This window comes from Mastigoproctus giganteus, chromosome 11, assembly GCF_048544385.1.
Source record: "Mastigoproctus giganteus isolate SK-2022 chromosome 11, ASM4854438v1, whole genome shotgun sequence".
Classification (NCBI taxonomy): domain Eukaryota; kingdom Metazoa; phylum Arthropoda; class Arachnida; order Uropygi; family Thelyphonidae; genus Mastigoproctus; species Mastigoproctus giganteus.
The window spans coordinates 178,414,136-178,441,902 of NC_143585.1; the positions used below are offsets into that span (position 1 = coordinate 178,414,136).

General features: G+C 40.5%; 1 protein-coding gene across 5 annotated transcripts in view; it reads right to left on the reverse strand.

Annotated features, from left to right (window-relative positions):
* The window catches only part of LOC150078597 (agrin-like), a 294,793-nt gene that overhangs the window by 687 nt on the left and 266,339 nt on the right, over nucleotides 1-27,767 (reverse strand). For all 5 annotated transcript variants that reach the window (XM_090385000.1, XM_090384999.1, XM_090385001.1 and 2 more), the window contains 4 exons: nucleotides 23,128-23,209; nucleotides 22,449-22,484; nucleotides 19,952-20,185; nucleotides 19,713-19,816 (listed from right to left, as the gene is read on the reverse strand). In XM_090385000.1, the coding sequence (XP_090241126.1) occupies nucleotides 19,713-19,816; nucleotides 19,952-20,185; nucleotides 22,449-22,484; nucleotides 23,128-23,209 (456 nt within the window). The remainder of the gene's footprint in view (nucleotides 1-19,712; nucleotides 19,817-19,951; nucleotides 20,186-22,448; nucleotides 22,485-23,127; nucleotides 23,210-27,767) is intronic.

Below are 27,767 nucleotides of genomic sequence, written 5' to 3' on the forward strand. Positions count from 1 at the left end.
ATACTCAGCTGTGCATTTAAACACGAACACGAGTGGGCCATAACACGTTCTGAAATGTGTGAGGGCCCACTTGTGTACTGCTCCCTAAACAATTCAAAACAAAACACAAACGACAAAGCAGATTTTATGTCATTGAAAGCATGCGTTCCAAAGTAAAACATTATAATATAATAAAAATTTAAAGGTTCTCTGACAAGAACTGTTTATTCTCGCGCATAATGGTACTGCTAAAAGATATTGAATTATCAGACAAGAACGTAAACTCCTTTCCTTTTGCTCCGCGATTTTGTGGAAATGGCCGATTCACCAAAGTCAGTCTCAAGCTTTGTAAAAACTCCAGAAACACACGAAACCATTCTTTATTGAACAGCCCTCCCTCGCTCCTTGTACGAGGGCTCTTCAATAAAGAATTAACCGAATTTTCACGAACAACCGTGCTGCGATTATTTGAAAAATTACGCAGTCCCAATTGCTGCTGAGCTGCAAAATTCAAGCCCAAACTAAGCTGCGTCACGTGGCAGCTGCGCAGTTGATTGATGCGCACGGTGTGACCCTGGGTCCGTCAAGTTTATGACTATTCAGTTTCGCCCGTTACAATGGACGTGACACGCGAGGAACAAACAATACGCTGCTCTCAGGCTTTGTTTCCATCTCAAGAAAACATCGGCTGAAGCGTATGAACGCGCACGGCATTCTCCACGACATTTGCGTGTGGCACGTGTTTGTGCACGCCGACACACCTGAGCGACAGCAAGTTCGCACGGGAGTTTTTCAGGAGCTGCAACGGAGGGTTACTGAAGACGGCGAGGTTCTGCACAAGACGGTGGATGAGACGTGGCTTCGGCATTTCGACCCAGACAGTAAGCAACAGTTTGGAAGTGCACATCATCGCGCCAACAACGAAAAAGCCAAAGTTGTGGCTACCCCTAGTAAAGTTATGGTCATCTCTTTTTTGACGCTCGAGGAGTGGCTTACCAGCATGTCGTGCCACGTCATACGACTGTTACGGGACCTTACTACGGAAGTGCACTGCACACTTTGCGGGATTACGTTCGTCGCAAACGAACACAACTTCACCCAGGTAAGTGGATGCTGCTTCACGACAATGCGGCACCTCACATTGCTCATACCGTCATCGAGTACTTATCCAGCGTTAGTGTCAAATATGTTCCTCATCCTCCCTACAGTCCTGATCTTCTACCCCGCGATTTATTTTTATTTCCGAAGTTAAAGAAGGAGCTGCGAGGAAAACGTTTCCCCTCGTCAGAAGTTTTAAAGAAACACATCGGAAGCGATTCTCAGACTCATGTCAAAAATTGGCTTTCCGTGTTCTTGAAGAATGGCAGAAAAGTCGGAGTAGGTGTATTTCGTCAAATGGAGACTACTTTGAAAAGGACCATCAAAATATGGATAATTAATAAAGACATGTTGTGGGAAAAAAATTATCATCAATCTTAATTGAACAGCCCTCGTATAAATGATACTTTTTATCTCTTAAAGCAGAGAAGCCTCACTGAGGGCTGAATAAATATTTCTGTTTCTGAAGAACGGCGACTTCAAGTAATGAAGTAATAATTTTGCTCAGAGAAATGAACCCATGCCCTTCTCTTTGTATCTGAGAGGGAATGGAACGAGAATACTCTTTGACTCGGGGATCAGGAACTGAGCTGTGCCAGAAGTGAGACTTCGCATTAACGTCCTTCCTAAAATGAGGCCTCCAGACCTGCACGCCTTGAGTACTGCGTACAGGTCTGGAGGCCTCATTTTAGGAAGGATGTAGATTTGAGCGTGTACAAAGAAGGGCAACAAAGTTGGTGAGGAGAATGAAGGGATTCTCTTACCAAGAGAGGCTTAAGTTCTGCAAATTGCAGTGGCTGGAGACTTGGCACCTGCGCGGTGATCTGATTGAGGTGTATAAGGCCTTGAATGGGTTAAGCACGTTGAATTCTGATGGGATCCTTCCACTTGTTCAGATTAGGCTCCTCACACGTGCTTCAAGACTCCGGCCTTCGGTCGGCAACACCCTCATCCCAATTGTGTCCAGCCATCGTGATCTGGGCGTTGTATTCGACCCAAAACTTCGATTCAACCCCCACATGGATATGCTCCTCACACGTGCTTCAAGACTCCGGTGGATAGCAAAACAGCATCTCCTTCATATCAGAGATAAAAAGATAACTGTGAGGTACATAAGAACAATTATCTTTCCACCTTTACTCTATGCTGCTGAAATTTGGGCGTCAGCGGCACCGTCAATAAAGAAACCACTGTTTGCCACAGAATTCTGGCTCCTAAAGTGGGCCAACAGGAAGCACAACCTTCCAGCTCTGATTCGTACCACGCAGCTTGCCAACTCTCTCGGGATTCCATGGCTTTCCACCTTGGTCGACGACCAACGCCTCCTAGCAACAGTCAAGATGATAACAGGCATAATCGCAACACCTTCATTCTGGGATACCTGTGGCTGGAGGATCCCCCCCCTGCTGCCCTTAGGGCCAATCCTGAGCTCTACTCGCATTCAGCACGACTCTATCTCTCGGACAGGTTCCTCCCTCAGCAGATGTTCAAGCAAACCCAGGCACTTAACGCCGACCTGAACAAATTCGCTGTTGACCAGACTTACCGGAAAAAAACTATGACTAGTAGGACTAATCAGCAATGACTGATGTGCACCTTGCATCTGTTCCTGTCTGATTGAGCTAGTGCTCTTATCTCGATGTTAAGTCAGCTCAATCAAACTTAACTCTCGTAAGGAGTTCTTGCCTTTGTATCAAAATATGTTTTCATTTGTAAAATTACCTTTTTTCATTTTGTAAATAATTGTTCGAGTTTCCCGGAAGTTTCGGGAGGCTGTAAAAATGTAAACCCCTGGCTTTTTGGCCGTGAAGGGAATTAAAGATTCTCTCTCTCTCTCTCTCTCTCTCTCTCTCTCTCTCTCTCTCTCTCTCTCTCTCTCTCTCTCTCTCTCTCTAAGGGAGCATAAAATGAAATTAAGAAAAGACAGATGTAGAACAGATGTGCGGAAATTTGCCTTTAGCCAGCGGGTGGCTAATTGCTGGAACAAACTTCCATCTGTCGTTGTGGAAGTTGATAGGTTGAATAAATTTAAGGAGGAACTGGACAGGCATTTGGAGGGAATGGTGTGATTTTTTTTTTTTTTTTTGGCTGATGCTGCATAAGCTCTTACATTTGCTTTCTTGCATCACATGTCACTACTACTACTACTACTACGTTAGCCATAATTAGGATGTTCTTTGAGCCTAAAAAGTCTAATGTATGGTCAAGATAGTTAAGGGATTCCTCGAACTGTCCAGAGGGTGGACAATAGAGAGATATTTAGTAGAAGAACATTGAGTGGTGCCTGATATGAAGGCAGGTTGCAAACCTCGTGTAGAGCCAATGAACCACCAGGACATGCTGCTGGAAGATCTTATCCTCACCAGGAACCTAACCATCCAGAATCTACCAAGCCAACTACCTACATATTGCAGTTCAATAGGACAGTGAAATATTCATGTAACCATTACTATCAACGATCTCCGAACACATATACAGAACTGGACAACCATTCCAGACCGGACGCTTAGTGACCACAGAGTTATATATTTCCACATTACTAATAACCAACTGCCAGTCCATCTCCATGAAAAACAGCCTGGCTTTGTTCGATTCTCCATGAAAAAGGTAGATTGGGCAACATTTGAAGAATCCATTAAACAGGACTTTCCAGAATCCGACTCCTCCTATCTCACAGCGGGCCGAGTGGGTAAAGCACCTGCCTGGCAACCCAAAGGTCGCGGGTTCGAATCCCGCCTCGGGCTTGGATCAAAGTACTGCAAAAACTTTGGGAGGTGCATTATGGCCACAGAAGCCGATGCGCCAATAACTACCAAAAGAAAAAAAAAAAGAAAAGAAAAATCTCACAGCGCTTTCGGCTGAAGAACTGGCAGAAAACATTCAAATCGCCATAACCAAGGCATCTTATAGGTCGGCAAGTAAGAAGAGAGTTTGCGCCAGACCCTGCGCTTGGTGGACAACAGAATTGACCAGTCTAAGGAGAGATGTCCACAGAGCGAGAAAACAATATCAAACCCACAGAGACTGGCCAGCTCCTGATGTCACCCATCTTTATAGAGACTACATAAATAAGAAAAATACATATACCAGGAAAATAGCAAAAAGAAAGAAAGAGACCTGGTCCAACTTTGTAAATGAATCAGGTAATACGAATCCATGGGGATTAACTGTACAAGTTAGCACGAGACAAGACTCTCGCGTCTGACATTTTTTCGAACCATCAAATCTGATCAGCAGGAAATCTCTAACTGGACTGACTCAATCAACGCCATTCTCAACAAACTCTTTCCTGATGATAATCCCCTGGAAGACCTTCCAGAACACAGTACAATCAGAAGAGACAATGAAAAATACCAAACGTCAGTGCAAACTGACCAATTCACAAAACTGGAACTTGAAGCAGTTCTTAAGAAGATTAACATCAAAAAATGCCCTGGACTGGACATGGTGGAATATGCTTTCATCATTACACTACATAAAATTAAACCTGAGTTCCTGCTACTGTTATACAACAAATGTCTCTCACTCTTGTTTCCCACAAATCTGGAAGACTGCACTACTCCGTCTCATTGGCAAGCCCAATAAACCAATTACAGAGCCGAGATCCTTCAGACCCATAACACTTCTGGCCAACATGGGAAAAATCCTAGAACGGTTAATAGTTCTCATATTACAAATCTGTTTCTTTCTCGGAATCTTATCTCGCCTGCACAATATGGATTTACCCCAGGTAGTTCCTGTGAGGAGACCCTCTCAGACCTGGTCCTGCATCTGGAGATAGCCAATTACAAGTATGAAATTGCCTTGTTCATTGATTTTGAGAGGGCCTTCGACAACATGTGGTGGGAAAGAGCCCTGGAACGCCTCAGATCGGCAGAATGCCCTCACAATCTCTATTGGCTAATCCGAAACTACTTTTCAGAGCGATCGATCATCGTAAAATCTAAATACCAACAGATCCACAGGCCTGTTTACCGGGGGTGTCCACAGGGGTCGGTTCTGGGACCCCTGGTCTGGAACATGGTGCTTCAAAACTGGCTACACAAATCATTTGAACATACTAAAGTCATTGCATTTGCCGATTATTTGACTGTCATCATCTCAGGCCATTCAAGATCGGTCCTTGAACTGAGAGCGCAGAAAGTCCTTGATAGTCTCACCTCCTGGGTGGCAACCAACAAACTTCAGATTAATCCCACCAAAACAAAGACGATGATTTTCAAAACCAAACTTGACATAAGAAGGCCCCCCAGGTCATAATTAATCGTATCCAGCTACCCCTGGTCGTGCAGGCCTGGGTCTTGGGCGTGAGCATAGACCACAGGCTATCATTCCTACCTCACCTACAACAACAACTTCGTGAAAAAATCAGGAAGTTTACAGCATCCATCATTAGAATTTCAAGAAATTAATGGTTCCTGTCCAGGAGTACCCTGCCCCTTTACTATAAAGTGGTATTCCTTCCCATAATCTCATTTTCGGCCGGAGCTTAGTTCCACAGAGTGCTAATCGTCAAAATGAATCAAAAACTCAACTCAATCCAGAGGGCTATGCTACTAGCAACACATCGCATCTGTCGAACGGTGTCCACTGCGGCAATCCAGGTTATTGCTGGGACTCTACCATTAGACCTTTATGTAACATTTAGAGGATTATGCTTCAGGCTCAAAAAAGGAATACACCTACCTCCATGGATATAGACCTATCGCTGAATAATACAATAAAAGGGAAAAAGCTCGATGCTTTAAAGAGCTAATAAATGTCTGGCAAACAAAGTGGGACAATTGAACTGATGGCACTGTAACCAGAAATTTCCTACCGGATGTCTCCTTTGTGATGTCGAAGAAGGTTAGTTCGTGGTTTACAATTAGTCGGGAAACAACGTATCTCATTACTGGGCATGGATCCCTTAACGAAACACTCCACCAGCTAGGCCTGTTAAACACTGACCTCTGTTTCTGTGGAGCAAAGAAAACTGGCAACATCTTCTCCACAAACTATGAAGACATTAGGAATGAGCTGCGAAATGAAGTCCCATCCTTCAGCATAAATCAAGTTGACCAACTTGTTCTGACCCCACATCACTTGTCTGCATTCCAGGCTTTTGCAGCTGCTGTCTTTGCCAGAAGGAAAGATGTGCTTAAATCTAATGCGGTAGCAACATAACCTCAAGCACCGATCAAAGATCAACCTAATGACCTTTCCAGGTATATTATTATTCTATTTTATTTTTATTTATATTTTTTCCTTTCCTCACCTCTCTCTTTTTTTCTTCTTCCTTCTTTTCTTTTTTTTCTTCTTCCTTCTTATCTTTTTTTCCCTTCTTTTTCTTTTTTTCCCTTTCTTTCTTTCTTTTTTTTATTTTTCTTTCTTCTCTCAAAACCTGCACCACGGGTGAATGTTTGTGTTTTTTTTTGCTCAAGTCCCTCTGGAATGGGCCCCCCAGAGGATCCTGGCCCACCTGCTGGTAACACCAGGTGGGTTAGAGTCTCATATTGAGACGGTACGTGTTCCGTTGGGACTGGCCCACGTTCCCGTGGTGTGGACGAGTACCCAGAATCATCTGTCCAGGTGAGTGATGCTTCTGGGTAGCCAAGAGTCCAGACACAACAACAGAACACGCACATAATACACACAAACCGACGTCACACACATCTGGCCCAATTGTAGTGATACTGTTCTTCACAGAGATACGAGGCGGAGTTGAACTCACGTTCTAGGAGCCGCCCTTTACAAAAACACATGTCCACACTCTTTGACTAAAATGGCTCTACTTCGTGAAATATTTTATTTATTTATTTATTTATTGACTCTAGTTTTCTGTGGATTGTGATTCTCAGGAAATATATGTGAAGGCAGGTTGTTCCAGAAAACATAAGTTGAAGAAATAAGCGAAAAGAAGAAAAGTTGGTCTTCTGAGTAGGGAGTTGGCCAGTGAAAGGATGCTGCTTACTAGTACGTGTTTGGACTGTTGTGGAAGAGAGTCGGGAAGAATTACCGATGGCAATTGAGAAGCACACTGATCGTGGAGTGTCTACAGAAACAGACAATCTATGAATCAGGGAGTGGAGAGATAGGTCATTAATTAACCTAGCTCTTCTTTTTAGTTCTGGGGCTGCCACCGCACATATGGGGTGGGTCCTCCAGAACTTTTCTCATGCTTCTTGGTGTTCTGTACGCCGAGAGCAAAAAATAAAACTGAGAGAGAAATAAATGCCAGGGGATGATAATATCATCCCCTGGCATTTATTGCGTGAAGAGAATTTGTCACTCACCATTCTAACACTTTATTGAGTATGGGAGAACAAATAAAAAATATTTATATATTTATATTATTGCCTAGAAATCAGAGTGCCATCAAAGATAAGCTTAAGAGCAGTAGACTATTTTTCTTTGAGATATACGACGGGACTAAGTTTTATTTATCATTAATCTACTGGAGAATTATCTGGAGATCAGCATTTAAAGAATTTGGTGAAGGATTTTCGAGAAGTTGAGGCTGTCTGTACGTGGAAAAGTTTCTGTAACTGGAAGGTGTAATGCAATGTACTATCATCAGCAAAACTATGGATAGGATTTGCGGTCAATGGAAGAAGGTGGGATTGTCTTGGTTCCTTACAACTGAGAAGGTTCCCCCCTTCTCAGTTGTAAGGGGGCGGGCGGATCATGAGCTTCTCCATCTAAGCCTGGAATGAATAATGTGTGAAAGCTCATTAAGTTAAATGCAGTGTACAGTGACGTAATAAATATAGATAATTTAGGCCATCACGTTTAACGGAGTCGCACATTATCCAGCCTTAATTTCATCAAGGCTCGGTATAGTCAGAGAAGAATCCACCGATCTGCTCCCAATATCATTGCAAGTAAGACCTTTAAAATATTCAGGTTTTTGTTTTTTTTTTAATATCACGTCATTCGTAAATGTTTGATATGCTTTATGAAAGTTAATTCCTAGTTTGAGATAAAGCCAAATCATGGGATGAACTTTCTACTGGGATGATACATGCATCAAGTTTGAGTTCTGGATGTATCATTCCATTCTGTAGAAAATGCGACCCATATATGGGTTGCACTTCCTACAAAAAAGGAATACATACGGATTTTTTTTTTTTTTTTTTGAAGATCAAAAGCCATTTATTTGTGCTGAATATGTTTACGGGTCCTTGAAATTGGCGTTGTACAGTTCGCATGTTTTCGAATGGTGAGGAATACTGAAATCGATGTACTAAGCATCGGAATTTGTTTGTTATTGTATATATTGTGATTGGAAGCAGAATAGCACCGAGGGTGAAGCCTTGCGAAAGTCCTGCTTGGACAAAAATTGGAAAAAGTAGTAGGCACTCATACCTGGGAATGTAAGTCTTTCGGTGGACCCTAGACAAACGTCCAATCCACCTGTATTCACTGGCTTTTTTCTACAGACTTCTGTAAATAGGCCTGAAATGCGAATTGGGTTAGGTAATGTAATAAATCTTTGTGTCGGTTATGTTGTTTCAAGCCACCAGGGAGCAGCCTACACCTGGGCAATTGCTGTCTGGTGTCCGTCCCTCGCTACGAGGCAGGCCTGTCTCTACTATCTGTGTCAAATACACAATTCTCCCCGCACCCAGTGGAGGAAGTGCAATGCCAGTGGATGCCAACAATCCAGTACCTAGTTTCCCAGCACGGAGACCAGCAAAAAAAAAAAAAAAAAAAAAAAAAACCTCTCATACTTGGAAAGTTTGCTGTTGTTAAAATTTCTGAACGTATAAGAGGAGATGACCTCCAGTCGAATATACTTCATAATTCCGTATCGTCATGCGGTATAATTGACTTCCTCTGAATCGAAGCAGAGCATGACTTGATGCTGCTTCCCAAGAAAGGCGTTGCATGTCGAGTTTTCTCTATAAGTTGGTCGTCTAACGTTGTTTGGCCTTTTAGAAAAGCAAATTAAGTTGAACAATGTTTGTTACTTTTTCAGATCCACGTTAATCGTGTCGTCGATCACGTCGAATCACATCGATCTCTTCTTTTCATTAGTTTGCCTAGACAGCTAGTTAGTGCAATGAGACAATAATTATTTCGGTTTAAGACATCTACTCTGTCCCTTATAGCCAATTCTTGATCTAACGATCTTGCTATCGATTCCAATTTGCACACTATATATTACAGCCTTTGATGGAGAACGTATCAAAAGCTTTATTGAAGTTAAAATAAACTAATATTAAATCTATTTCTTGCATCCAACTGTTTTATAACTTCGTCATAATAATTAACTAGATTGATCAGGTAGTACCTTTCTTTCACCAACCCATGCCGTGGTCCATTAATGATACCATTCTTCAGACTTCTGTCGCCATTCTTGTCGCGATCGTCCTGTATTGAATGCTTAATCACAGGCATTATGATGTTACCGCCCCTCCACTGAAGTCAAACTCACTGGTCTCGCTGAACATCATCGGTACTCCTTTCCCGATGGGAGTCGCATCTTGGAGTATAATGATGATCTCATTAACACAGGCATTATGGTGATGCACTCAAATGCAGCCCTTTTTATAAAACAAGACAAATGAGTACAATCCTTTGTTCCTTTGTAGCTTAATAAGATTTCGAGGATAAGATTTCGAGGCATTCGAGGTGAGCGGACGCGCTTAGACAGGGCTCCTCAGTTAAGTGGTTTACTTTTGGATAGTGCTTTTAAATATTTGATTTATTTAGATATTGTTGGATTATTTTGTTATAGGTTTTCCTGTAACTGTTTGATTTAATAATATTATAGATATGATTTTTTAAAGTTACTTTCATTGATATTTATTTAATTTTATAATGGTAGTTACGAGATCTGCCTTAAACACGTCACAGGGTATCGTGACTCACACGGAAATAGCAGATGGCGATTTACGGGTGAGTCATGATTTAATCCGTTGTGGAACCTGTGGAATGTTTTCCAAGGTCGACCTGGTGATTAATCCTAGCTCACCTGGGGATTCTTTTCTTTGTGATCGATGTAAGGAGTGCACCGATCTTAAATTACAATTTGGTGCACTGAGGGAACAATTTGAGTCCCTGAAAAAACGAGTGCTTGCCCTCGAAAATAATGCATCTGGGAGCTCGTCAGGGACTCAAAACTCCAGTAATCTACCAAGTGATGCACACCCGATTCGAGCCTCAAAACAGAAAAACCAAGTGCAAACTACTCTGGTTAAAAAGGACATTGTTTTATTAGGACACTCCATTGTCAGGGAAACGGGGAATATTTTTTGTAATAAAGATAGGTGGAGGAGAACCAGGGTATGTCTGCCGGGAGCAACTATTGATGATGTCACCAACAGACTGTCAGATTTTAAAGGGGGTAAAGAAAATATTATTATTCATGTGGGGACAAACGATATTAAACGTACACGATCTGACGATTTGTTGGAAAAATACAGGACCATGCTGAGGAAATGTCGCGAGCTAGGCCATAATGTCTATGTGTCTGCAATTCTGCCCAGACACGATAGGAGGGATTATATGTTAAGAGCCTTGTGGATTAACTCAAGACTTGAAGGACTCTGCAAGGCTTTAGGGGGTAAATTTCTATCAGCATGGCCCACACTTGTAGGTAGAAGGAATTTGTTTTGTAGAGACGGGATACACTTAAACAAAGGTGGTGCAAACGTTTTTGCCAGTATTATTGAGGATACCTTAAAGGTTCAGGGAAACTGCTAGATAGGGGGGATGTGGGTAATACTAACATGCGTTTATCTGATAATATTGGTCAATGTAACTCTTCCACACATACCTTAAGAGTTCTTATCTGTTACCCCAACTGGACGTATTATCTAGATGTTCTGGGGGCAAAGACGTTTCACGTGAGCGGGTAGCTAATATCAGGGAAGAGAGCCTAAAAAACTTCAAGGGTTGTGTTAGGGTTGTTATACAAATATGCAAGAACAGTAAATCTTAATTGTTTATACAGTAACGTTAGAAGTGTCGTCAATAAAATGAGCGAATTCGAACTGCTGGTTAAAACAAGTAACGCGGACATAATAGGAATTACGGGGACGTGGTGCCACCCGGAAATTGGCGATGATGAGTTTCAGTACGGCTTGTATAATGTATTTAGGAAGGATAGGTTAGATAGAAGGGGTGGTGGGGTAATGCTTCTTATCAGAAGCAGCCTGAGTGCGACGATAGCTTTCCCGGATTCAGACGTTTCACATGCTAGTATAGAGTCTGTATGGTGTGAGATAGTTGGAAACAAAGGTATAATGCGAGTAGGAGTAATCTACAGACCAGGTGATTGTGAAGATTATGACAAAAGCCTCTACATGCAAATGGAATGGGCAAGTAAGCGTCAATGCCTTATTATGGGTGATTTCAATTTGCCTCTAATTGATTGGAGTAAATGAGAAGGAAACTCGACATGGGGAACAAAATTTTTAAATCAACTAGTGACTGTTATTTGTATCAACATGTCAGGGAAAGTACTAGAGAAAAGAATATCCTAGACCTCATCATCACACATGAATCAGATGACATAACAGGGCTGACAGTAGAGGAACCAGTAGCAGGAAGTGAACACAGAGTTCTACGGTGGATGATGACGAGAGAGGCAGCAGAAGTAAAAGGCAAAGGAATGGGTTTTAATTTCAGAAAAGGAAATTACGATGCCTTAAGGTACTACATGGCCTCTATTAACTGGGTAGATATCGCGCAGAGAATGAATACAATTGAACTGTGGTACGCTTTTAAAACATTAATCACAGATGCCTTGAATGCGTATATACCATTAAAAAAATACTCCACGAGAAGGGTTCCAAGTTGGATGAATAGTGAAGTTGCCGCATTACTTGAGCAGAAAAAGGTGGCATGGAAAGGTTACAGAGCAATAAAAAGTACTGAAGCCTATAACAGCTACAAGGTGAAGTGTAATAGAGCCACAGAAAAGGTTCGACAGGCAAAGGCAGTTTATGAGAAATCACTTGCAAACAGAGCAAAGAGGGGGAATAAAGAATTCTTCACATATATAAATGCCAAGAAGAGCAGGACAAACCAGATCGGACCTTTACGTAAGGGAAAGGGGATAGTAATAAATACACCAGCTGCCGTTGCAGATGAACTCAACAGTTATTTTGCATCGATATTTACAAATGAAAAGCCTTTTGTGGCAAAGGGAAATTGTGGGAGCGAAGTTAAAAAAAATGTAATTAATGATATTGAAATTTCGCAAGATTATTTAATGGAAAAACTTTCGAGCCTACAGACCAGTAAAGCTCCTGGAGTTGATGGAATATACCCTATAATCTTAAGAGAGGCGGCAAGCGAGTGCATTGAACCATTGAGGCTAATTATGCGAGCATCATTAGACTCTGGGGAGATTCCCTTGGATTGGAAAAGTGCAAATGTATCTCCCATACATAAGGGTGGCTCTAAAAGTGAAGTTGGAAATTATCGACCTGTCAGTCTGACTTCAGTAGTAGGGAAAATCATGGAGGCAATGATCAAGGGTGGAATTCAGGATCATTTGGATCGAATTGAAATTCTCAAGGATACTCAGCATGGTTTCGTAAAGGGAAAATCATGTTTAACAAATCTGGTTCGCTATTTCGAAAGGGTCACTCACGAGCTGGATTTAGGGAATCATTTCGACATTGTTTATTTAGATTTCAGCAAAGCTTTTGACTCAGTCCCACATGAGCGGTTGCTTTATAAGCTGGAACAGGTTGGAATCACTGGGAAAATCCTTAGATGGATAGAAGGATGGCTTCAGGGCAGGAGGCAGAGGGTTGTGATAAATGGTTTTTCCTCAGATTGGGTTGATGTAAGAAGTGGGGTTCCCCAAGGATCAGTATTAGGACCACTGTTGTTTTTAATTTTCATAAACGACATTGATGAAGGGATAGAGCGCGTGATGTCTAAATTTGCAGATGATGTTAAAATTGATAGAGTAGTTAATGATCACTGTCAAGCTGAGCTTCTTCAGAGAGACCTAGATAGACTTCAAGAATGGTCAGAAAAAGCAGCTGTGCTTTAATCCAACAAAGTGTAAGGTATTACATCTGGGAAACAGTAATCCCAAAATAACTTATTCACTTGGTGGAGTTCAACTAAACCCAGTACTGGAGGAAAGGGACTTGGGTGTTACGATACGGTCAGACATGAAATTCTCTGAGCATTGTAAACAGGTTGCAAGGAAGGCCCATGGTGTCCTATCGATGATCTATCGAACTTTTGCAAGTAGAGATAGGGACGTGATAATCCCATTATATAAGGCTTATGTTAGACCACACTTGGAATACTGTGTTCAAGTATGGAGACCGCACCTGAAGTAAGACATCGAGCTTCTTGAAAGGGTGCAAAGAAGGGTAACTCGCCTGGTGAGATCGGCAAAAGGGCGTCCTTATGAAGAAAGACTTCGAATATGTGGGTTGCAGAGTTTGGAAACTAGACACCTTAGAGGAGATTTGATTGAGGTGTTTAAGGCTCTGAGAGGCATCAGTAAAATGAATGAGGACGAAATTTTCAAGATTATAAATGATGCTAGAACTAGGGGACATAAATTCAAGTTACGGGGGGAAATGTTTAGATTGGACTGCAGGAAGTTCTATTTTAGCCAGCGAGTTATAAATTACTGGAATAAATTGCCTTCATGGGTGCTAGAGGCCGACAGTTTGGGGAAATTCAAAGGTCATCTGGATAGTACTTTCGGGTAAGGGAAGCGCATAGGATGATAGGATTAATTTCCTTTTTATTTATTTTTATTTCATTTTATTATTTTTATTTATTTATTAATTATTATTATTTATTTATTTATTTAATTTTTGTTTTTATCATTGTTTTGTTCGGATTTTTTTTTTTTTTTTTTTTTTTTTTTTGGCTGGTGCAGCATAAGCCATAGGCTTTCTTGCACCATACGGCCATTACTAATACTAATAACCATATATTAGTAGTATGGATATCTGGAGTTTGCCGTCACGTACGTCGACCTGGAAGCTGCCTTCGACTCAATCAACATTAATTCACTTGTTCACCTCCTAGAAAATTGCTTCCTCATAAAAGATGACATGGTGTGGTTTATCACAACCTTACTTTCTAACAAAATCATTCTTACAGCGAATCAAGATATAATCTCAGGAAAGATCACAGAGGGAGTTCCCCCAAGGTGTAGTTCTCTCGGGAGCATTATTTACTGCAGTTATTATTCCGTTTGCGCAACAGAGAGATAATATTCTATACTGATGATATTAAGCTACATACCCAGATAACCCCGGCATCTCAAGCGTTCATGAAAAGATCAATCGAATGTTACATGGGTTGGCATCCTATCTCCATCAATTTGGACTACTATTTAATCCTGCCAAATCAGCCCAAATTATCTTTTCTCTGAAGCACCAGCCCGGTATTCTCTAGACGGTATTCTCCTTCCAGTGGTCAATATGCATACGGACTTGAGTCGACTTTGATTACAACCTGACCGTCAACCCCCATTCCATTTCCATTTATTTGTACCCACCATTATTATATACAAAACTTACAAAGGAGATATATATACACAATTTACATATAAACATTAACAAACATTCTCATTATACACACATAAGATACTATATCATATGTGATCTCCTGTTGCTTTGCGTACGCGCATCCCAGAATCGAGGGTGGCCCCTGAGCAAGAGCCCATCTCCACCTAGTTATTCTGTTATTATTCTGTTCTGGCGTATAACCTGTACGAAGCAGGCCTAAAGACACGTGTTATTACCATCTCACCAATGCCAATACAAAGCAGCTACTGCCTGATGCCCTTGTCCAGGCCCGGAATTACATTATCTGTTCGTGCCAAAATACACAATTCCCGCACCCACCGGAGGTAGTGCAATACCGTTGGGTGCCAGCGATCTTGATGTCAAGTGGAGAAACCGTCACAAATTATCTTCAGTACCACCGAGAAACTAATTATTATATAAATCAGATATATACATCACTTGTTCTAAATATGCTCAGAATTCCTGACAACCAGGAAAACCAATATATAATTAGATTACATACAATAGACGAAGTTTAACTGCATACGGACTGGCAACCAATACACCATTTCTAGGGCTCAGTTCTACATAAATCTGGAAGTCACTCCATGGAAACAACAGATTGTAGCAGCAAACCTTCTTACACTTGCCAGACTAATCACAAGACGACTCGACGCCCCTGACATTACTGATCTGATAAAAACTGTCAGCATTGCCGGAAGGAATCAAATGGACCCAAGGCTCCCACTCACAATCAGTTTGAACAACCTGAAAGGATTGAGACGCATGTTCCCAGGAAACACGGTAGATTTGATGAACAATCTAGCCATCGACCTGGATAGATTCTGCGAACAGCATTCATACAGACGTCAGAAGCTAAAGGACACATTTGCAAACATACACTTATGAGACGCCACCAGAAGGAAAATGCCACCACAATGCATCCCGTTAAAGATAGGTGAAAAGGAAAATAAAGTGAAGCCATCACTGGTCCTCTCTCTCTTAGAATCTGCTACTCCAAAGACGCCTGGCTGTGAGCACTATTACAGTCAAGATTGAAGAGATACCACGTGAAGGACTGCCTCATTTCTCTATATTTTCTACATTTCTCTCATGATTTCGTAATTTACAGCAGTTTTGAAAAATGATAACCTGTAATTCTTTCAATTATGTAAAATAAAAAACACTGTAAGTTCTGTACCTTTCGGGTTAAGCATACATGTGCCCCATGTAACCGCCGGACACATGTCCCTGTCTTAACCTCTGTATGTAAATATCACCCCCCCCCCAGCTTCCTGCTGCCCAGGGGGTTGCTCTTCGGCAGAGCAATAAACAGATTTAATAAATAAACAAGTACACCACAAGGAAACCTCCATGTCCACAGAGACCAACTCCACATTCAATTAACAGCACTGTGTAATCTGTCCGCTAGAACTTTTAAACATGCTGACAAACACAATGAGATAGCTACAAACTCTTTCCATAAACCTTCTGTTTCACAGAAACAAATCTTAACAATAACAATTAACAGATATGTCGTATACAATACCAATTGTCATAAATCAACACAATAATTGTCATATATCAACACTCTAAGAATTTACAAAAATCTTCTGTTTTCACATAAAATCTTTGTCTTTTGTGAAGTCAATCTCCAGGAGAAACCGAATTTCTTAGTTGAGTCCTCAATGTAAAGACAGTTCTCGAGAAGATTTGGAGAGCATTAAAATTATCACAGTGTTCTACTAGAATATTTGCATTGTTCTCCATTAATTTTGGAACCATAGACATTAAATCCGCTCTAGGCTGAGAATACAATGGACATTTCAGAAGTACATGAATCCACATTTCATATTCCCCACATTTGCAGTACGGATCAGGCTCCAGTCCAATCTCAAATAACATGGCCCGGAGGGACCCATGCCCTGTTAGCAGATAAGTTGTCATAGTCCAAAAGTTGCTATGAATTCCACTTGCGCGATATACTTTCTTGTAACAAGCCCGAATTCGCTCTCGTCCCATCCTCTTTGCCAAACAACAGTAAATTCCTTCCAAATCCTTTTCTTCTCCCTTTTAAATTCACTGGCTGGGTCGTTGTAACACCAAGCATCATCTTAGATTGAACTTTTTTTTTTAGAAAGTATATCAAACCGCAGAAAGCAACATACAAATCCACAGGGATCATACCGTCAAGTATTTGGAGTCGTTGTTTGAAACAGTCATTGGAATATTATTGATAAGTTTCTATTTCACTTTTACCTTTGATACCTTTTGGTATCAAACACTTGCTGCGTATGATATAATAGACAAGAATATGGTTTTATCAACCCCCACATTGACAAGCTCATAACGAAATTCTGCCAAATGCGCAGGACTATTAACGTATAAATTAGTGCTAGAGCATTGTGTCTACTCGTAGCCAACTACTAAGTAGTTGAGAAATGGCATCATTTAAATATATCTCATATTGTGAATACCTTTGCACAGAGTTACCATGATATTGCACTACCTCGAATAAGTAACGCTTCGCCGATGGAGAAGACTACTGTTAGTTATTCTCACCGGATACCACCACCCACCTATGAGGAGCCAACAAGCTCCGAAAGGGTACCGTTTGGGTGGTGGTATCCACTGAGTCTTCTCCATTGATGAAGCGTTACTTATTCGAGGTAGTGGCAAAATCATGGTAACTCGTCGTGAAGGCATTCACAATATGAGATATACTTAAATGATACCATTTCTCAACTACTTAGCAGTTGGCTACGTATGGACACGATGCTCCAGCACAACGTATACGTTACTTAACTTCTACGTAACCTGAGGCTATTGCCCTAACTGTTTTATGCTGGACTACCAAACAACAACTGCTCCAAGTTAGGGATCTGGACGTGACTCGTCGGTACGTATACCCTTCTGTTATATGCCTTAGAAATCTGGGCATCTGTAGCCCACCAACATGAAGCGCGTGTGCCCCTCTAAATACTGGCTCTTTCGTTGGATTACACATAACCATCGCCGTGCACCCCAGCAAAGAACAACCGCAATGGCAACCGCACTAAACTTTGTCCGACTGCCAAATCTTGTAATGGAAAGACGCCTCGTCCTAACTGCTAAAGTGGCCACCTTAAAACACGCTAACAGATTAGCCCTTAGTGATCGTTTTCTCCCCAGACAGATGATCTTCATCACAGTCCAAACAATCGACGGCGACCTTTACAAATTTGCCAAGGATCGCAAATACCGGAGACAGATCCTTGATGGCCCAACGTCAACCAGACAAAACTGAACAGTAAGTGGGCACTACAATTAAGTGAAACAGCATAATGTCTGTATGATATTGTAAATAATGTCAAAAGTATGTCGGTCCGAATATATTGTAAATAATTTCTGAAACGTATTTTGTTGTTGGCTCTGGGGATGAAACTGAATCTCGACGTGGGCCCCGTTCCCCCAAAGCCTTTGTCCACCAGCCAATGTGAAGCCCCTGGCTTGGGAGGGGGGGGATGTTGCATCTATCACTTTTGAATACAATAAAGATTATTTATATATATATGTTGCAAGGAAGCCAAGGCTTTTGCTGCACGAGTTAAAAAAAAAGTATATTAGGTATTATGTAAAACGTAATATACACAATCAGACAAAAGTTAAAGACAAGTTGGTATGATATAAAACTTATCGACCCCAATTTGCCCAGTTTATACTCTCAATGCGGAAAAGGCTTTTTCTCAGGATAATTTCTTCATAGTTGAGAGGAGTATGCACATCTAATCCGAGACTCTTGCCTTCATACAGATTCTGTAGTTTTCTCCCATATGCTCTTCTCCGAGATGGATACATCGCCATATTTACAGTGGCCTGACTCGTCGATTTACTCCATAATCCCACGGGGTTTAAATGGTCTTTCATCTGTAAAGATTTCAATCAATCAATTTGCCACTTCTGCTGGGAAGATTTCTCCAGTTCGATCAAATAAGGGGCCTATCCCGGTCACTCTCTTCCTTTTGTATTTACGTACGAAAAGAACTCGTTGCCTCCAGTTGTAGGTCTCTTTGTTAGTGAAAAAGAGCTAAAACTGGAGTTAAAATTGTACGTAACAAAATCTATTCGGTGGTTCTGTCAGATATACGCTAAAAATATTCGTATAAATCAGTAATCTCGCGATACTCTATAAGAATCCCATTCTAAATATTTTCGAAGGGGAGTCACGACTTGGAATTGAAGACATTTTATGGTTTTCTGGAAATTCTCCTTTCACGAGGATATCCCGGCTTATTGAGATCAACGGAACTGTTAGCTGCGTCTCTTCAAATCTCTCGTGCAAAGTTTTCGATGAGTCTATTCTTTTAGAAAATCGATTTTTTCTGTATATATATATATATATATATATATATATATATATATATATATACATATATATATATATATGTAAATAAAACTTTTTATCTGCAGAGAAGTATATCCTAATAAGAATGAAAGAGAGTTTACGTGGATTTCTGAAATCAGAAGTCCACGTAAACCAAATTCTATGACGTTCAGCCCCTCCGCTGGGTTTCAGAAATTTAGATTTTCCCGAAAAGAGAGAGTTCTCAACGAATGCAAACAGTGGTGACGAATAATCCGCTATAAGGATTAATCTCTGGAGAAATGCGAGTCTTTTTGGAACATCACAAGCAATTTCAATAATTTCTTTCGTTGTATTCAATTTCGTTGGTGTAATAGGCACATGTCTGATCGCATTTTGGTGTTAAAGTTGAGCGATGACCGAGGCAATGTATAAATAAAACCCAGAGTTCCATTTTCAGAAAACTTGAACTTCGACTCCGGTAAATATCCTTGCCATAGCTACAGTATCCGTTTTTCGGTCTCCCATAGTCAGTGCATCGAAATCGAAGCCAGCAGAGGTGAGCAAAGCTTCTGGTGCAGTGTTGGAGGTACTAGAAAAGTCTTAAACTATATTTCACTTTCGAGATCTTCATTTACAACCGTAAAGACAAATGTAGTTAAGAAAGGAAAATGAAAATGTGCTTTACTCGTAAAGCAAGCCGACTATTTCACATTAAAAGACTTTATTTACATCCGAAATAGGGCCAAATTACGGTAGCAGAGAAGGGTCAAAACTGAAGCAAAAACTACGACTAATAATCTTACCGATCCATAACGCGCCATCCGTGTTGAGTTCAGTTGCACCCGTGGCCGAAGTGACAACAACTGGAGTAGAATCGTCCACTTGCAGCATTCCGTGTCGCTTATTTCTAAAGGAAAAAATAAACGCGTCAGCACGTGATTAGATGATACGCGCAGAGTTAGTGTGTAATCGTTTTAAATAATTCGTGTTCCCGAATACTGCACTGTTTTAGGCGGGAAAAAGAGAGCCGGTGTTTACTCACCTGTCCACGATTAACCTGTGCCACTGGTTGTCCGAAATCGATGCGGAATGACGAACAATGAGCAAGTCTCTCTCCTTGCCGAGGTTGAAACTGAGTTCTATGAAACCGTCCACTATGGCCACGGCCAAATAATCTTCTTTGACCGTTGCTCCTTTGTAGGTGCACAACAGAAGGCCGTTGTCGTTGTTTGTGCGGAAGGTGACGTCAAATTTGTTGTGGCTGCCGTGCGGATTCCTGAGGAGGAAGAAACAGAGAGAGAAATGAACATTTCATTTTTATGCATTCGCAAGGCAGTTAAAAGCATTTGTGTGGAAAGTACGAAGAAGTTGTCTTCGAGACCGATAAACAACTCTAATAATTTCGTTTCTTCTTACACATTTCGCGGTCGCTCTAATATCAACACGAATTATCGCGCGCGCATTTGAAAAGACAATCCAATTTCGGAGCAAACCGCGAAATACTGCGGCTTTTAAAATATGAGCGCACGTGCGGAACACCGTGAACGCCTAATTCGCGATTTCTTCCATTAACTCATATTTTCGTATGCATCCCCTCTTCAAGATCAATCGACCAGTTCAAGTCGGTTAAGTCGCTCTATCGATCGTTCAGAAATATTTATTGGTCCACGGCTTTTTAAATAGATCCGCAAACTGCACGCGAAGTTCATATTATCCCTTCCTGAGCGCATTCATCATTTGGAGCCTCTCTGCCCGAAATGCGCTCGGATAAAGAGATGAATTCGATGATCATCGAACGCATTTTCATTTGAGTAACGAAAGGGACAGCAGCCCGATTTAGATATTACTGGAAATGAAAGTTGTTCTCCCTTGCCAAATGAAAGGTAATCGAGCAGATTTTCGGTTGTACACGATAAATGAATTGGAGTGTTAGTACCACTCCCCCCCCCCTCCCCGCACTGAGTGAAATGTAGGTTCCATCGAATGGGTAGAGGTCGATGGCCCTGTAGTACTGAACACCCCCTGCTAATACGGATACTCTAGTTATCCTCAAAGTCAGTCTGCGTTATTCTGATGAGCCGTTATGAGTTCGCAGCCATTTTTGTGGTACTGCAGAAACGTGTATGAATTCACGCACCGCAACGATTTGTCCACTCAGAGAGGGTGAGCACTGCCGATGCAGATTTACTCAAATATATTATTCGAGCAATATTTTGTATATTAAGGAGAGACATGATGCGATTAACTGCAATAAGATGCGCGAAAAATTTTAAATAAGTATTATTTAGAATAATGAAAAGGTTTTCTTGAACCCGTTTCTCAGTAGTGAACAAATCGGTGTGATTTCCACTGAACACAGGATAACGAGCCCGATGAAACGCATGCAGATTTGGTTGAGCTCATCAGGGCTTTGATTACACCAAAATATCTGGTGATCGCAAAGCATTTATGATTAGGAGGTGGACACTTCGCAACTTGATCAAAGCTGCGTTGAATTTCAGGCGTGTGGATGCAGACAGAGAATTCAACCTCTGCCCCAACCACACGAAAGTAGTGGCCCATCGATGCATTCATTTTTCCGCCTCGACAGCTGATGCCTGGACGGGTTCGTTTCAGGCGTTCACACGACCCTGAACGCTGATTTTCAGATTAAAGTGGCTGAAATACTTATATTAGGGACTACATATTAATGACTGGATGCTGTTTCCTCTCAAAATCCTTTCTCCAGATCAGGATTGGTCACCGTTTCACGTGAACTAGTATTTTGCGGTATTGCTGGCCAAAGGGGATTTTTGCTTTTCTACTGAATTCAATTCCACTAGCGTATCAGCGGAGGAAAAAAAAAATCTGTATTATTCACCTTTCGAACCCTCTTCTCACTTCAGTTTACTTACATCACATGTAGTGAATGGGGGACCTTTTTATGGATTGTACTGGTGTCATTAAATTCTTTTAAAACATCTTTTCCCGTCTCTTTCGATCAGAACTCGCTGTACACGTATTTGAGGAGGCCTCCACAAATTGCACTTTAATTCATTTGCCTCCTTTGTGTTTTCATATATTATCAATTATATATTTATTTATACGCACGTTTCTCACACACAGGGCCCACATACCCTATGATACGTGATCGTGATTTTAGCTTCCGTAAAGGGGCGTAAAAGACTCATCTACTCCCGCGTGTTGTTTGGTTTTTAGGAGCATTAGCAACTGAGGCCATTTTGCTGCGAGGATATGCGGTGGTCAATCCCTGACCTTTCCGCATCCTCCGTATTTGAACCCCGGTCTAATCAAGAAGCGCGTGCCACGCACTGCTGCTCCTGCCCACGGAGAGCAGCATCTACCATCTACTCCTTTAATCTAAAGATTTTATTATATTTTATTTGCATCTTCAGAGATTTTAAACTATTTTAATAGTGTTATCGTCACAGTCGGTGTTTAGATTATTCGTTTAATATAAACTAAGGTGAAGTTCACATAAATTAGAAGAAAATCCTACAAAAAACATGCCTAATTACTATTATTGAAGAAAGTCTTACCCGTCTCCAATATTCCGTTCGTCTTTCTTTTCTTCTCTAAAATAAAAAAAAAAATTAAAGATTATTTGAGAACAAAAATAAGCAAATATGAATTTATCTCTAAATATAAAAACAGCTGAGAAGCTTAAACGTTAGGGGAGTTTGAATATTAGGGAATCCAGCTGACAACGTATTTAAATTTAATATCTTTTCTCACCCATCAAAATTCGTTGAAATTTTCATTTTTCAGCGACTGCCTTTTCTGCCTCGCACCAAAATGCGAGGCAATAATTAAAAAAAAAAAAAAAAAAACATTAGGGTCGAAGCCCCACACCACGGAATCCACAAGTTGGTGAAATGGGCTCGTTTTCGTTACATCTCGCGTGGTGTTATTTTAAAAATTAAAAGAATGATTTTACTTCTGAACTGAACTGAAATAAGATAATTTGGTTTACGTACCGATTAAATTTGGCAAAGATTAATTTGAAGGACGTGTGGAGTGTCGAAATCTGAACGAATTATACTTTCTAGCGATATAAATAACATTAAACGAAACTTCATTTATTCTCAATCAAAATAAATACAATAAGAGTAAATCTTTGCCAGGTTGACTGCAAGTGGAGTCATCTCCCGGCTAAGGATACAAAATAGGAAAATTTAAATAATTAAGGGGCTTTTTTTAGAGAAAAGAGTAACTGACCTTGAAATTATTTTATCAGGAAAGCTGAGGAACAAGTTGCCGTCAAAACTGACCGAGTCCGCCACACCAGTTTGCTCCATATCTGGAAAAAAAGCATCCTAATATTATAATCCTGATGTTTCAAATGAATCACGTGAGAGAACAGAGTGCAGATAGAAAAGGGGACCAACGTCACATCACACAAAAACCAACTTACTCACTCACTAAATTCATTTTTGTCCCTAAAATAAAATCAAAACTGACTCAGTTGTGGTTAGGTTTCTTCACTTTTCCTACTCCCAACACCAGAGTTTATTTTTTCCTTCTCTCTCTTCTGGAATGGGCCTCCAAAAGAATGTCTCACCTTTTGACAACATCATGCATAGCATAGTATTAGGGTCAGGAGCGGCCTGTGGTTTCCCACATCTGCGCCATATGTACACTGTGAAGAAATACAGAACTGCTGTAAATTCCAGAAACGTGTTCTGTGTTGGGTTCTGTTGGGTGTCCAGGATTAGGCAGCAGGGCCCCTGTTGGAACCCCACGTTGCCCGCACACACACCGCTAGGAGATAGCCAGGCTGCCCATTATTCTCTGGCTAGTCTTTGCGAGGGTCGCCTAAGCTTCCTGACAGACAGAGAGTAATGTAAAAAAAAAAAAAAAAAAAAAAAGAAAGAGAGAGTTGGAGCGGTTGGGCTTTAGAGTCAAGAAAAGGAGAGGACAGGTAGAAATATGGGGGATGAAGAAGAAGTCATCCCTCAGGTAGAATGGAATACATCCATCAGGCAAAAGTAGGGGATGGGAGTGGGAGAAAAGTTGCCGTGCAAGGGAGCACAAGCGTGATCGCCATTTGGCAGAATCTTCTTGCTCTTCTCATTCTGGTCCGGTCGTGATGTCAATTTCAGTGGTGATGTCATCCGGGTAGGATGATATCACCACTGAAATTGACTGTCCATACTGTCTAAGTCAGTAGGGATATAAATAGGAATGCAGCTGTGGTTGTCCTATACTAGATCTTCTTAGATTTGGTGGTGGTGTAGTCTCATTAGCTGGTAGGCTTCTTGCGTTGATTCCCAAAAGATAGGTGGTTGTCTTCTCTTGGTTTTGACGATGATCAGAACAGTGACTATGTCCATGGTAGGGTCTTCCGTCGTGCGAAGAAGTCTTGTGCGTAGCGCGTAAAGGCGACATAATCTTCTTCTCTTTCGAGGATGTGCTGTTCTTGGTCTTTAGGAAGGTAATGTATCCTAGTCAGGAGGAGGCATCTCGAATCTTCATATATTTCGCACTCGTACATCAGGTGGTCCCAACTTTCGAGGGAACCACAGAGGCATTGTGGGTTTTCGGTGATCCCGAGTGCAGTGAGCTTTCCTCTGATATATCCATGGCCAGTTAACAAAAAAGTGACGTATAGGCCAGGGTAGAACCATGTGGGAGATTTTGGGTATACTGTTGCTATTGTAGAAATGAATTTTCTGGTGACTTCTCCTTTTGTAGACTGTGTCCACCTAGACTGCCAGACCTGCTACAAGTATTCAGTGAGGCGCTTCTTCTCGGCCATGATGTTATTTGAGGGGTCGGTGGTAAAATCCAGACAGGAGATGGCTTTACCTTTGGAAAGCATGTTAAGCAAAGCACATTTGATTATTTCTAGATCTAGAGGAAGCATGCCGGCCAACACTTGCAAGGCATGTGTGCTGACTGTGCAGCAGGCCAGGGTGATGGTGAGTAGGATGACACCCTGAATCGAGTCAAGCTTCCTCTTGTTAACTGCTGTGGTGGCCTTTGAAAACCAGATACCAGATGTATGAGTGATTATGTGGGTGAACATAGCCTTATAGAAGAGGGTGAGCGCGCGTCGCTTCAGTCCCCAGTCCCGACGTGCGATTCTTGCCACTAGCGCAGTATATTTTCGAATCTTGGTAGGTAGATATTTCAGGTGTGGTGTGAAAGATAGGTTCCTATCCAAGATCACTCCAAGGTATCTCATCTCAGTTGTTAACTGGATAGTTCTCTCTTGGATTATGATTTGTTGTGGCTTCGCAAAGTTCAGAGAGCCTTTAAGCAGGATGGAATTTGTCTTTACTGGTGACATTTCCAGGTGGTTGTGCCAGGCCCAGTCCTGTAAAGTGCAGTTACCAAGATTAGACAATTAACTGTTTCTACATAATATCTAGCCACACTTTCAGTGATATATTTTCTAATCACACACACTTGAGCCATATTTTCTTGAGCTTGAGTTTTTATGTAAGTTATGGAATCTGTTAGTAAAGATATGTGTCTAGACCCGTTACTTTGTGTATGCGATGCATGTGAGGCCCTAGAAAATACATGGTTTTGCTGAGTTGCGAAATGGGTACAGATAATACATATCGTAAATATTGCTGAATTGAAAACAGATACATTATTGGTATGTGTGCTTTTGCTTTAACTGAGTTGTTTTGCAGTGTCCTTGTGGCACTTCCACTGTATACAGGTAAACTTTATTGCAACTGTGTACAATATTGTTTTATCTACTGTCATTTGACAACCTGATCACTGTTCATATGTGTTAACACTGTAGCTTCATAAGATGCTAAGAGTTACTTAAGAGTGTAAATATTTCTTTCTGAGCTGTACTCACCGGTAAAAAAATAGTTTTGCATTTCACCTATTTCTTTTCACTAACCCAAAAAAATATATACTGGGTGTGTGAAGGGAATGGTCTCAGGATGGCCATCCATTACTTTCGTACAACTTCTAATAACAGACTGGGAGATTTGTTCTTCTATAATAACAGCTTTTAACAACTTCTTCAGCAAATAACAACTGTTAATAACAGACTATAAACATCTTAAGGACACATCTTATATCGTCCCTACACATATTATTCTTGAGCAGTCTACTGCTCAAGAGTAATATCTGTAGGGACGATGACCTCTTTATATTATAGTCCAGGACAAAGAGAAAATGAAAACTTCTTCTGTAGTCTTTTGAGGCTACGATCCCCTTGGAGCTGATCGCCTCATCGAATTAGTTGGGAGTTATGATGTTCTAGTAGTGGCAATGGTCTCATGATGGCCATCTATTACTATATATATATATATAAATTGGCCTATAAGTTTAATTTACCACTAGAGGCCTTCTATAATTGGCTAGTTCTTACTAATAGCGATTTTAAACAACATATATTTAGTATGCTTTTACATAGGAAGCATCATACCATTAGAGATAGCAAAAGATATAATATGCAGTTAATCAAACGACATTTAAAGGAGTTACAGGATATATTTATGATAACAACTATAGATAAGGCCGCTAATAATTACAGTTTCATCTGCAAAAAATTCTATGCCACACTATTATACAATGAACTACATAGCAGTGCTACATATACTAAATCTAACTGTAACCTTGGTACTATTACCAAAAAGCTACTGGCTATACAAAAAAGGTTAAAAATTAGTAACTATAATACTAATTTTCCGTATTTGTATGGTATTCCCAAGTTTCACAAATCGCCTATTAGTTTCAGATTTATTACATCTTGTAGAAATAGCTACTCAAAAGTCCCACATAGTAAGCTAGTTGAATTGCTCATCATGATTTTCAAGGCTATAGATTCCTCCAGAATTATTAATAACAATAGACCTATTTTAACCTTTATAAAGAACAATATGAATAGCATCAAACATATAAATACATATGATTTCAAAAATTTATTTACTAGCATCCCACATGATAGTCTAAAATTGGTGTTAAATAATTATTTTACAGAATATAGCCAAATTTTACCCTGCCAACGTAATTATTGGGATAACTTGATTAATCTTTGTATTTCCAACAGCTATATTTATAATGGTAGTAATATTTTCATACAGCATGCTGGCATTGCCATGGGGGCGAGTAGCTCGTGTCTCATCGCCAACTTATATCTGCATCATTTTGAAAACAACTTTGTTAAAGATATCCATATGTTCAGATATATTGATGACCTAATTGTGTTCAACAATACTAGCTTTCTTACAGAAGCGGTTAAACACTACCCGCAGGAGTTGGTTCTAGAAGTCACTAACAACGGTGACCCTTTTAAAGTAGCATATCTGGACATAGATATTCAGATTAATAATAATACACTATCTACCAAGCTATTTGACAAACGCAAAGAATTCAATTTCAAAACTATAGACTTAACCCGTTGGGGTACTAATATCTCTGTACGTATACTTAAAAACATTATAGTGACACAAACTATCAGAAGAGTATATATTTGTAATAATAAAAGTGATGTTATATATGCGCTTATCGATCTTAAGCATAAATTATTGGATAACGGTTTCCCATATAATTTCATTTTGAAACATATGAGTACTGCTTTATCCATAGCACTAAAAAAGTACCACGATAATTTAAACCAGTTGGAAATTATCGAAAATATTAGGCAGGCAGTTTATTAAACTGTTATATACATTTTGGATATTGCCGTGGTCTTAATGTAATCATTATTGTTTTTTAATATAGGGTATAGATATAGCGAGTGGTGTACTAATTAGCCTTTGTATATACATGTACATACTAGGGACTGCTGTTTTGAACTCGCTATATATAGCTTACGCCTTAGAAAAGTGGTACCTATATGGGTTCTTTACAGTAGGAATGAATTCTATATTATACTAGGATTT